Source organism: Nipponia nippon, unplaced genomic scaffold (genome assembly GCF_047370975.1).
Source record: "Nipponia nippon isolate SJK-2023a ecotype South Korea unplaced genomic scaffold, ASM4737097v1 scaffold_1, whole genome shotgun sequence".
NCBI lineage: Eukaryota > Metazoa > Chordata > Aves > Pelecaniformes > Threskiornithidae > Nipponia > Nipponia nippon.
This window is the reverse complement of record NW_028262290.1, coordinates 112,401,369-112,414,011: the sequence shown is the minus strand read 5'-3', so window position 1 is coordinate 112,414,011 and position 12,643 is coordinate 112,401,369. Positions and strand designations below refer to the sequence as shown.

The window sequence follows — 12,643 nt, the reverse complement described above, 5'->3', positions numbered from 1 at the left end:
GTCAGGAACAGGTAGGCAGAGACCTTAGGTTTCCAGAGAATGGTCTACAGTCAAATTTGTGACCTGAGAGTCAAGGAGGGAGCACAGGGCTAGGAGATGGATTCAGACGTAATTTTTCTGACAGTATAAGAGGGACAAGAGACACTACACTCATGTTTTCTGAAGAAGGGAACATTTGGCTAATTCCCCCCCGGCAAGTGGTAAGGATTGAATACTCTTTGCACAGTGCTGAACTCTGTTTCAGGAGTTACCTGGTGCACTGTGAACGAAAGCTTTCTACCCTTGCAACTCCGGCACTGGGTTATCACTACAACTGTTCCCAGCTGAAGAAGATCTCGGCCAGAATCTCAGAGCAAGCCGAGTGCCGTCAGGGTCCGGGTGGGTCTCCTCTCTCACACAAGTAAACCTCGCCAGCTTGGTTGGGAAAAGCAGCCCAGAAACCCAGGCTCTCCTGAGCCATCCCCAGCACAGGACTTCAGCCCAAAAATTCACTGAGTGTTATTCTTCATGGTTTCAATTCTGTACATGTTCAACATAAACATGTTCTTCCAAAACTAACTCTAGTAGTAAAAAAAAAAGTGCAGCAACCAGCACTTGACTTCTAAGGTAGTCCCAGCAGCCATGCAAGGCCAGACCACATAAGCAAACCACTTCAGGACTCTCACTCCACAAGCCACTTAATTTAGAGGCGGGAGAGAGCGGGGAGAAGAGAGAGGGGATTGTGGTTACACCTAATTCATATCGACCGGAACAAGCTTCACATCAATCTCCGAGACAGCTGCTCAGACTCTTTTACCACAGCCTGAAATAATAGTGCAAGTTTGACTTTTGAGATGGAGGAGGAAGATAAATGCTAACCCTAGAAATATATACAGTAATGGGGGAAAAAGGAGGAAAAAGAGTGAGCTTCCTAGGATCATTTCACACCTTGGAAAAAAACTCCTTCCAAATGATTGAGGAAACATAAAAGAGTAAATGTTATAATTGATCTAGAAAAATATTTCTCCTAGAAAAAAAATATTTCTCCAGCCACGATGAACTGTGTGATTTTTCCTTAACGTTAGCTCACTTGGTTATTCACTGGGGGGAAAAAAAAAAACAATGCATCTGTCAAACAGCCATACACACACACCAGCAATACAGCAATGACGATCTGCCCCAAGTCGCCGCAGCTTCCACCAAAGCCTTTAATATCACTTGGCAAAACATTTGTTGGTTTTGGCCAAAGGACTTCACAAAGGCTTCTGGAGGGGTGAAGGGGACAAAAAAAGCTGATTTCTTTATCCTAATCTGAATCTAAATAGCAAGAGGGACATGCTGTAAATTGGCAGTAGCAGCAATTAATCAGGCTGCCCACAAAGTCAGCCGGTAATGTGTTAATCTCCTCTGAAATGCACAGGCAGTGACTGAACGCGTGGACAGAGGTCACCACGCTGCTACAACGTATGTTGTTTTAAACATCACAGCAAGCCTTTCAGATTGCCCTTCCCTGCCCTGCAAGTAACAACAATGCAGGAGAAAAATGCACAGTTTTCTTTCTAGCGGTTTCAGAGATGCGGGGCTGCAAGATCCCACCTGGGGCATGGCACACCTTTTCACAGAAGCAGCAATTGGCTTCCTCTGTGTGCATGATGAAGAAACAGAAAACTCCTCTGAAGACTGGACTACCTGCCATGCTGATCATCAAGAGCATTTCTTCCTCCATCTCCTTTTTCTTTTTCTTTTGTTTAACTGATTCAATTGGAAACAGAGCCAAGTTTTTCCTGCCTTGAACAGGAAGCAGGCTGGCATGTCCGTTCTGCAGCTCCACCATTTGTCTCGCCAGTCTCACCACATCCCTGTATCTTCCATTAAGATGCAGGAGTCTCTAGTGACTACTTCTAATGACTTCTAGGTACTGACAGGATTCTTCTATTAAATATTAACAAGTGTAACAACAGAGCTACTGGCAAAATTCTAAGTTCCCATTCTCTTCCCCAGGTCTGTGCATCTCAAGCCCACTCTTACTCTGACTCTCCACCAGCATAATTTGGTGGACCAAGCTGTCACACCTCTCTCCATCAGATGAAACAAGAAATTGCATTTAATTCATACACTCGAAACAGCAGCCCAAATCCTGTGTGCATTGCAAACGTCTCCATATTCATTTCCCTGAAGACTCTTATTTCATTCTGCGTCGCATTATAACTTGCAAAATTACATCCTGGCATCATACACAGCTGGCTTTTTGTTCAAGTGCGTTCCCTTAAATCATAATTTATTTACTTTATGCAAATGTAAGAACAATAAAAAAGCCTTCTCACAAATTCAGAGCAACCTTTCTAAAAAGGCACTAAGACGCAACACATCTCCTTCTGGCTATAACCCTTTGTTTTGTTCGTAGCCCTGGGAGTCCTACGTATTGTCATCTATGCTGTTTAAAATAGATTGTGCATTCTTTGACACTATCCATGTCTAAGGTTCTGCTTAAAAAGCAATCCAGCTTGCTTCTTCTGACCACAATAAACTAGGGAGAAAATCGGAGTGGTGGAGGACTTAGACCACATAAGATATAAATAGAAAACAGACACAAAAAGAAGACAGCAGCAGATGAAAAAGACATGGATCTCACCTCAGAAGTACCACATTGTCTGATAAGAAGGCTCCAACAGTCATATCTGAAATTTTTGTAACGTTGAGACAGTTAAAAGGAGGCACAGAATTCAGTTCTCTCAAGTCAGCTGGTAAATTATGGAGCATATATCTAAAAAACCCATTTTTCTGACTTAAATCAGACAGCTGGTCCCTTCAGATAACATTATGTCATAAGTATTGTAACTGAAGGATTATGCCTGTGATGTTACTTCACTTCTACTTCATTGCTTGGTTTTTATTATTACTATTATGTTATTGTCTACATTTTTTTTTTTAAGATTGTCATCATGACTGGGCAGCTTCCAGGCAACTTACAACCTTGGCCAGATACTGAAATCCTCTGCTTTAATATCTCAATCCTTTGTCATGACTTCCCAAACACCCGAATCAAGCAATTGGCTCAAATTCTTATCAGGAGCTTCGAATAACAGAGGGAACAGAGAAGAAAATGCTCAGCTTCATCGGCCTCCTGCAATCGCAGGAACCAGCAACCTGGAAACAACCAGCTCTGCTGTTTTCTCAGCCTGCTGCTGCATTTCCCCAGTGTTCTCACTGCCAGAGTAGCAGACATACCTGGATAACCATTGCCATCCATATCGACTCCCCCTGATATGGACTGGCCAAACATCTGCAGCGTCGGGTTTATTGTTTGCCCAGACAGCTTCTGCAGCAGAAAACACACGAGTGAAATCAGTCAGTGACACAAAGAATCCTCTAAAAAAAAAAAAAAAAACCAACAAAAAAACCCTTCAGGCCTGATTTTCATGGTCACTGGGGCTCTTTTCCGTGGGCTGGGAGTGCCGCACATCTGCAGGCTCACACTTCACCCACGCAGCCCTGAGCAGGAAGGCTGCTGACTGCAGGAAGCCCTTCTGCTCTGGACTAGGAGGAGGCCAGTGTTGACTTGGGTTAAAAAACACACCTGCGTTACAACCCTCGTGCAGACCCAAGCGAAATAAAGAACACATCAAACAGATTTCTTGGGTGGAGAGGGGGGCGTGGGAAGGAAATTTAACTGCACCCTAGAGATTTTTTTATTACCTTTATTTCTGTAAATAAGAGTTTTAAGCGGCATCTTAACAAAATTAATGATTAATTGAAACAGAAAATCCTCCACAACCACTCCTTTTCACAAAGTTTGCCAGCATACTCAAAGTCAAAATGATTAATTTTCATCCCACTTGGAAATTCTGGTTTCCATCAGCTATTTTGCAGTATTTTTGTGTCAGTTTGGAAGCTGTATCTCATTTCTGTCTCCCCAATGCAAAGATTAATTAACTTCTAACATAGCTTTTTTTTTTTTTTAATTACTAACACAAAAACTTTCTCTAAACGGTTTGAATTGTAAATGCCTTTGTCTGAAGCAAATTAATATATCAAAATCTCATTTTCTAAGACAATCAGATGTCTCCCAGCTCTCATTCCTTGTGCTGGGCCACCAATGCAAGACATGAACTCAAACTAACATCTGACTGTAGAAGTTACAGACAGAGGAAACCTATCCCACAAAATAATTTTGAGGCTGTTGGTGGTGCTTCACAGCTTGTGACATGAGACCAGCTTTTCCTGGCCCTCCCATAAAAGGACATAATACTGGACAAAAGGTCAGACAGGAAATTCATGGAAAAAAAGACAAGTTGAGGGGAAGAAAGATATCCTGCAGTCCTGACAGCCAGTTTAAAGGGAAACCCATGCTCCACTGTGTACAAATCTCCTCTTCCTACTCGTGGGCAGATAAGATTAAGACAACTGGAAGCAACTTCCTCCCCACATTACACTTGCATCACATCTTTGGGGGGGTCCCAGTTAGGGTGGTAAATCCCGACTGCAAACATCTCAGCAGACATCTGCAGGCTATTACAGCCTAGAAGGCAGAGGTATAACGCTGCTCTGCTTTTAAGTGCCATGAATGAAAACAGCAGGTCACAAAGCCAATTAAGCTGCTGAAGGGACGTGAGGGAACAACACCGATCAGCAATTTAAATGGGGGGGGGGGAAGCTAACAAAATGAAAAGGGTGAAAACATATACCCTGCAGGCCCCTCCCCCCCCAGCTTATTTAAAAAAGGAAATCCAGGGCATTAAGATGGCTCAGGGGTATAGTAATAAGATACAAAAAGTCTTTCACCTCTGGGTTCAAAACCAGGGCAGGTAGGTTAAGAGCTGAAGTTGTTACACAACTTTTTTGGTTTTGGTTTTTGGTTGCATGTGGGAGATGAACTGGTGGTGTGCCTGGTGCCCTGCAGCAGACACTGGGAAATGGCACAGAGGTAATGCCTATAAGTGGTGCCCCCTCGGCTGCCTCAGGACATGGGACAACGATAGGAATGGCATCAAGAGTCGACAACCACGGTACCCTGCCACCCTCTTGAGCCAGGCTTTGTCCCACTGCCCAAGCAGAGAGGCACGTGCCATGTCTGCTGGCCTTGCTCCGATGGGGAATGAGAGATCACAAGCAGGATATTTTGCTTCCCACCCTGCTGACCTGGCCTCTTTCAAAAATGTTAAATTATCTCATGAATGATAAAAAAAAAAATCTGATCCTTTTCAGCAAGAGCTGGAAAGCTCAAGGCTTTTCAACAGCCAGAGAAAAACTTCCCAACCAGTGGCTCTCAGCAAGAAATGGCCAGACTTCTCCACATGCCACACAGTGCATTTTAGAAGTATCCATAAAGAGTCATTTAACTTCCTTTTTTCTAAAAAGCAGCACATGGCATATACATGGTAAAAGGAAGAAGGACTAAACTTCTGTGGTCTGTTAGAAGAGTCTCCAATATAGCCACTAAACTCATTAATTCTGCTTAAACTGATTTACTGTGAAGGATCCCACCCAGCAACAAAACAAAACAACCGGAACTTGAAACACACGGAGGGAGGGAAGATTCAGGCCCTCTGAAAAAAGAAATGTGCTAGACAGAGACTAGGGGACACGTGCTGGGCAGCATGAGCATAAATTTATCTTCTCTACTGCCTGGCTACAGTAGCTATATTGCACTGTGTCATCTCTGCACAAGATGCTATAGCATACCCCAGCCAAGATTTTACTTCATAATAATGGTCAGGGGAATGGCACCCAAGAATGGCCTTGTGATATATTGTCACATTGCAAGGAAAGGACTAACAAGACGGGCAAAGAGGCTTTTGCAGGGCACAAAAGAAAACTTAGTACCTCTCCCTTCTCGCTAAGCCTGCTTCTGCAGGAAGAAAGTGCAACCTCCGAACTCCCCACTGGCCTCTCCATAATTTGTGGGCTCAGCCTCTCCAGCGTTTTCATCTCTCCTCTGCAGCAGTACTATCTCTAAAGACTGACATTCAAACCCCGAGAGTTTGTTTGCTTCAAGAAGAAAGCTACAGCTGATAACTGTAACAAAATACAGCGAAAAATATCTTCTAACATAATCTTACCCTACAGCATAGATATGGACAAATTTGGGAGAAGCCATCTTCAAACCAGGACTGAAAAAAGGATGCAGAGCTATGATGAGGCTACCTATAAAGGGACCCCCTAAGTATGGTTTATTTCTGCAGGCCCTGGGAAGGTGACTTCAAAGAGGTATCATAAACGATAGTGTCACATACCATAGAGTACTGAGGTACAATACCACTGGCGTCCCCATGGTAAATGTACACTGCTCCTATGTAGTTATCCTCCTTAGGCGCTCCAATGGCAACATCTGTAAAACAGTACAGATTATAAGCATTTCACAATCGATTCCATTAATCCAACTTTTTCCCAATTTTAGAAGCCAGCTATCCATAGGAAAATAGCTCCCCGTGACGAAGATGGTCAGCAGCTCCTGTGAACCTGGCTAGAAGGAATTTGTTTGATTTCACGAAGAGCTCATGTTAAGATAAACTTAAAAAAATATACAAATGTATATGAATTTGTACATGCATGTGGCTATGTTGTGCCTAATTAAAGACATGTGCTTGTTATGAAAATGTGTGTTTATTAACCAGCAGCCATGTTCAGAAAGTTAATTTAGAATCCTTTCATATCAAAATCTCCAACCTAGGGGAACATCAGCTTTGTGAACCGAGACAGCATTGGCAAAACATTTATTGTAGCACTACGTTAAGGTTGCTTGAAAACCCAAGGCTCCAAAATGAGGCTGGGTATATTAAATGGATGGGCAGGAAGAAAAAAAAGGCTCCTGAGGGTGCACTTTCAAATTATATTTGATCCAATTTAACTGCAAACTCCTGCAGAGTGATCCCACCTCCCATTCTCCTCTCCTAGTCAGATCTAGTGACTACACAGCTGCTAAAATTAAACTCTTCCCAATGGCTTCATACCCACGGACTGATACAACTCACTGCAGCCTCTCCATCACCACACCTGACCCACAAGCAGCAGCAAGAACACAAAAATGCATGTCCAAGTGCAGAGGAAGAGCATGCCCACCATTTGTGAAGGCAACCTACAATGAGACTGGGTTAGGCTTATGGGATACCGTGCCCTGAGTGGCCTGGAAGAAATAAATCCAGGCACACACCAAGTAAGTCGTCCTTTGTTTAGGAGTCCTTAATCTGCGCTGCCAGAAATCAGAGCAGAAAAGGTGCCAGCATCAACACTTCGCTCTCACCTATTGCTGTCACAGCATGGGGCCTCACACTGAGTGGCCGACGAAAGGAGCAGGGGTAGAATAAAGCAAAGGAGAGAAATTATTCATAGAGTACATGCTATCAGGAGTAAGAAGCTACTTCTTAATTACACTTCATGATAAGAAACATGATTATGTCAACAAAACTGGAAAGGCTTGAAGACGTAAGGAATTGGGAAAGAAGAAAGAAGTCAGACACAGGTTTCTGCTTTGTTCGGGGTGTGGGTATCTAAAGCCTTTTATAAACCGTACAGGGAAAAAGAAAACGCAACAGCAAGGAAAGCAAAGCAATGTTAATGAGACTGGAGTGCGAGTTGCGTGGACACGGACTAAACCTGCATCAAGGACAATGAGCTACAAAAGGCTTTAGCAGACAAATCCTACGCAAGCACATTTATCCTTAGCGTGAGCCCAGGTGCTGATCAGGTCCGGAGGAGCAATGGATGCCACGTGGCACCCAGCCATGGGAGGAGACCAGCAGTGCCCTCAGCCCCGCTGACACTTCCAGAGAAACAGCCCAGGAGGAGATCGCACCGACCTGGGAAGCCATCGTCATCGATGTCGCCAAGGGCAGCCATGCTCTCCCCAAAGTGCGCATTGTAGGCGCCGTCACCGTCCAGGACGAGCTGCTCTTCCAGCACTCCCTAGCAAGCAGGAAATAAGACAGGGTCAGGGAAATGGTGTGAGCCCTGGATGAGGCGAGTCCTCCCCATGGGAGCTGCCCATGTGCTGCGGGAAGCACCTGGGGCAGGGCTGCAGTCTGACTCTCGCCCTCACTGCACATGGATCGCCTGGGTACCAAAAATATAATTTATTTGGGCTTTTTAAACATCTTCTGTCTTTTAGTTTCAAGGGGGGAGGGGAGAAGCACGTTGAGTGATATAACTAAAATGCTAAATTAACTAAACGATAACTCAGTGATGTAACTAAATGCAGTCACAGGGCTTGGTGAGCTCATGAAGGTTTCCAGATGCCTAAAATCTAACAGCCCAGAGCTGGCTATACTGGCAGATTACAACCGAGGAGTGAAATCCTCAGTCCAGGCTCATTGAGCTAAACCCCAGTGAGTTAAGGAGAATTTTCCCCTAAGCAAAGAACATTTGGGCAATTGGATTTGAAAACTTTTTAAGTATTGGACAGAAGGATTAAAGCAAAGTCCCCAAAAAGCCTTCTGAAATGAAGAATAAGGAAAGAGACTTAATGCAATAAAGAGACAGAGGAAAGTTCAGAATAAAGTAGCTTTGTACTCCTATGCCATGAGAAGCCTTATATGGATCTGATATTTCTTGCCCACCCACTTTCTGGTCAGATACATAAGCTTCAGTTTCTTGCAGTCTTCCCTCAAGGGGAAAGGAACATTTCCACAAGAAAACAAAATTTAGTTACGCAATCCAACTCTGTACCCACCTCAAGGGTTGTTCTGTTTTGTTTTTGCTTCCTTTGTGAATGAGAGTAAACTGCCCTCTGGAACATGTAATAAAATCTTTTTCTTGGCTGCGGGGAGTTGCTGACTTTAAGAAAATCCCACATAATGAAATTGAAACACAACAGAGAGGAGACAGGCAGGCCTGTATGTGTGACTCATTTCTTTGCAGTCCTCACAGGAAAGGGCAAAATATAAGCGTATTAAATCTAGCATCACTATGCATGCTGGTATTATAATGCAGTTTCCTCTGATCTGCTGCAACGACCTCTTAAGCAATGGTGCTTCCAGAATGAAAGAGAGTTTAAAATGTCCAAACCCCAAAATAAAACCCACAATCCTGCAAGCCATTGCTCCTGCAAGTAATTCTTGCTGCAGGAGTATAAGAAACTCCTACTAGCTTCTTGACTATTTTATAAAAGATAAAAATTAAGTCATGCACACTCTCACTGTGAGCAGAAAATGTTGGCTATTATCTGCTTGGCATTCTGGACCCTATCCTGAGGACCCAGCAGCAACACTGCAATATAAGAAGTAGGACAGCCTGTGGATCAAACTGAAAAAGTAAAGCTCATTTAAAGGAGGAGTGATAATAGAAAATAAAATTACACCAAAAGCAATTCTGAAGTCTCCCAAACGCTGCCTATGGGACTTCGGGTGAATGTTAAGTCTAGGATAAACAAACTCCATACATTAAAGTTCACAAAATACTGATGAAGCAAACCAATCTCATTTTAGTCCTTAACAACTTGTGTTTTGCGACAGCAGGTTTGGGACCTGAATAGTAAATATTTAATAATACATAAACAACCATTGTTTTCCTATAAATACAACTTAAGAATGATCTTGTTTTGCCAATGCAAGAAAGTTCAGACTTTTCCAAGACTGTCGTGGGGTCATGTGAAATCCATTGCTACCAGCTGATAAGAACTTCCCCTAAAGTCTACATATGGGGCATGATGTAAAGACAACATGAATTCAATCTCTGGTTTCTCTTCACAAGGTCTCCTAAATCCCCAGACATTTGTGTTCTCATTTGTAGGTCCTAGTGACCACCCAAAACACAAAGGAAACTCAGTCAAAACTGCTGACTCTTACTTGGTTTTGGCATCAAATTCATGTAAAGCCACAAGTATCACCAAATTTCAACATAAAACCAGAAACTTTCCCAGACCTCCTTGAAAGATTCACAGTTCTGTGATGAATGTGGGCTGGTGTCTGGGAAACCATGATACCAGATGAGTTTTCCATGACTTCATGCTCTGCTAGAGACATCCAGACCCCCACTATTTGAGACATCGAGTTTCACCATGCAGTGCTGGAAGGACATTAGCGTTACCCTGCCCAGACCCACACTCTAATCCCTTACCAAGTCATCTCCTGTACATACTCACGTTTCCTCTGTTGATATAGACTGTGACTTGACCTTCATCTCTGATCTCAGAAAACATAGGTGCTCCGACCAGCAGGTCTGACAACCCGTCAGAGTTCAGATCAACTGCACATAAGGAGGAGCCAAAGTAAGAGCCCATCTGTAACCAAGCCGAGTCACAACAAAGCATTCAGTATCTGCCCACACACAGGAGGTAATCATTTAGGCGTGTTTTTTAATTTCAAATGATGACTTGCTGCTTTATCACTCACAAGCACTCCTACAGAGAAAGTTTAGGGGATAATTCTGGCAGGAATTAAACACTTTACTATAACAGTGCATCAGCTTGGATGTTTTACCAACAGAATAAAATTTATACCCTGGGATATGATTGAGACACTTAAAGAGCTTTCTTAGACTAGCTTTCACTTGTCAAATGCTTAAAACCAGGAAGGGGTGAAATAAGTTTCCCAAACCAAGACCTGGCTAGTGATTATTCATGCCCAGTGCCAGGCTTCCTAAACAGACTTGAAGTTGGGTACCACAGATCTTCTGGGGATACCTTAAAGAAATAAAGAAAAGAAAAATAAAGAAAAGAAAGAAAAGTAGGGTATCCATGAAAAGAGGCATCTAAGATTACCTCTTGATTGTGGACTATCTTCCCCTGCTCTATTTGTATTAGTCACCTTCAAATAGCGGTACTGGTTGTGGGTTTTGATCATAGCCTTTCCTCTCATGTACAGGCAGGTGAGTTGACACAGAAAGAAGACTTTCAATGAAAGCTTGTCAGTTGATACACAAAAAACCTAAGCCACTATCAATCTCCAGTTATTATTGCTTGATAGAACTTAATTGCTTAAATTTAAGAAATACATTAATTTCATTACATAATTTTTGATATGGATTAACACTAAATGCTAACAATCTCCCAACCAGCACCCACATCATGAATTTCAAAACACATTTAAACACAAAAAGGAATCCAAAAGCAAGAGTGATGTGCCACCCTTATTTCATCCACTTCTGCTAAGGTACCACAAGGCATACTCTTTGAGACCAACTACAAAGCATAGTCTCAAAACTAAAAGCAACTTCCACAGGAAAACTGGAAAGATACCACTTCTTATTGGAAATTGAGAGCTGTTTACATAGTAGGAAAAATTGAGGTTACAGAAATAATTATTTAGGTTAAAAAGAATGAGTCACATTTCTTGTATGCTTTTACATTCCTCATTGCAGATCTCTGACCCACTGCCTTCCATGCCTGATAAGTTCAGATGCGCGAGCCAGAGCTACTGGGCATGCTAGAAGATGGGCAGCAGCAACTCTGTTCTATGCAGTCCATAAGATTTAAAAGCTGCTAAATATATATAGTGGGGTGAGTTAAGGATAGAGTTTCAGTTTGTAATTCAGATTTTTGTGTTTGTGTGGGTTTAAGGTCAGACCTCAAACATCATTTGATTCCAGTTATTTTGTAGCTTAAGTTCCCTTGTGGATTTTTTATTTGTTTTTTTTTTTTTAATCCACTAAGGTTTTAAAACTAATTTCTCATGGGTAAGGAGCAGAAGTTATGAAAAGCATTTCACTATGTATTCAGGCAGTTTTCAGGGAAAGGCTATTATTTACTTAACTGCAACATGGTACGTCTGCAGCGTGGGTGAGTTCATGGTGCTGTGAGAACCTTAAGTTTGTACACTTAACATTTCTAACAAGGCACTGCATTTTCTTTTTTCTTGTCTGCATTTGATTTCCTAGTTCAGCCTCCAGCAATAAAAAAGGGAAGGAAGAAACTGGCCTGCTTTTAACGTCTGTCTAACAAGAATGTCAGAGCAATGAACTTGCACACCACTGGGAAGGACACAGCATTTTGTGAGAGCTCATTTCCAGGCAGTGCTCATTTTCGAGCACGTCTGGCTATATTTCAATCACAAAACAAGGAAAGGGTGATTTAGGACAGCCTTCTCTTTAAAATAAAATTCTCATTTGGATTTTAGAGAATCTATAGAAGACATGCTAATGGGGAAGGAGGAGATGACAGCCTAGAAGTACCTGAAGGATGTAAATACTTGATTAGTTAAGTTACATATAAGAATAATGCAATTAAATTGAAAAAGGAAAGGTTTTGGCTGAGACCTGAAAACTTCCTGATAGCTCTGTTTATTAGGCTGAGGAATAGTTCTCCAGGAGCACATCCTTAGGGACATTTAAAAGTCAACATGGAAAGCAATGAACAGGAAGCAATCAAACACAGGAGATGCCCTGGATGAACTGGGAGGTCTTTTCCTTTCAAGATGTCTGCAATTCTGCTAGTGCAGAGAAAGAAAAATTTTGGAGAGGCCCTAAAATGCAAGTCACACCATCCACCTACACATCCTTGCAGTTTTCCCCTATTCCAGGCATGTTTTTAAAGACTGCAACCATATTTTTTTGTTGGCGGGGAAAAAAAAAAACAAACCACATGCTAACACTCCCAATTTGATGATACAGTCAAACACTTTAGATCTTTCTGAGGGTGGCAGGTCTTCCTACAGCCAGAAGCCACCTGTAACCTTTTTCTTCGGTATTTCCTCTCCTTCCAGGAGAATACAGGCAACCCCAGGTAAGGGGTATC

General features: G+C 42.5%; 1 protein-coding gene across 2 annotated transcripts in view; it reads right to left on the bottom strand.

Moving 5' to 3' along the window:
• The window catches only part of ITGA9 (integrin subunit alpha 9), a 234,529-nt gene that overhangs the window by 189,240 nt on the left and 32,646 nt on the right, over nt 1-12,643 (bottom strand). For both annotated transcript variants that reach the window (XM_087767376.1, XM_087767382.1), the window contains exons 9-13: nt 10,055-10,192; nt 7,776-7,881; nt 6,213-6,307; nt 3,208-3,298; nt 2,612-2,657 (exon numbers count right to left, since the gene is read on the bottom strand). In XM_087767376.1, coding sequence (XP_087623502.1) covers nt 2,612-2,657; nt 3,208-3,298; nt 6,213-6,307; nt 7,776-7,881; nt 10,055-10,192 — 476 coding nt within the window. The remainder of the gene's footprint in view (nt 1-2,611; nt 2,658-3,207; nt 3,299-6,212; nt 6,308-7,775; nt 7,882-10,054; nt 10,193-12,643) is intronic.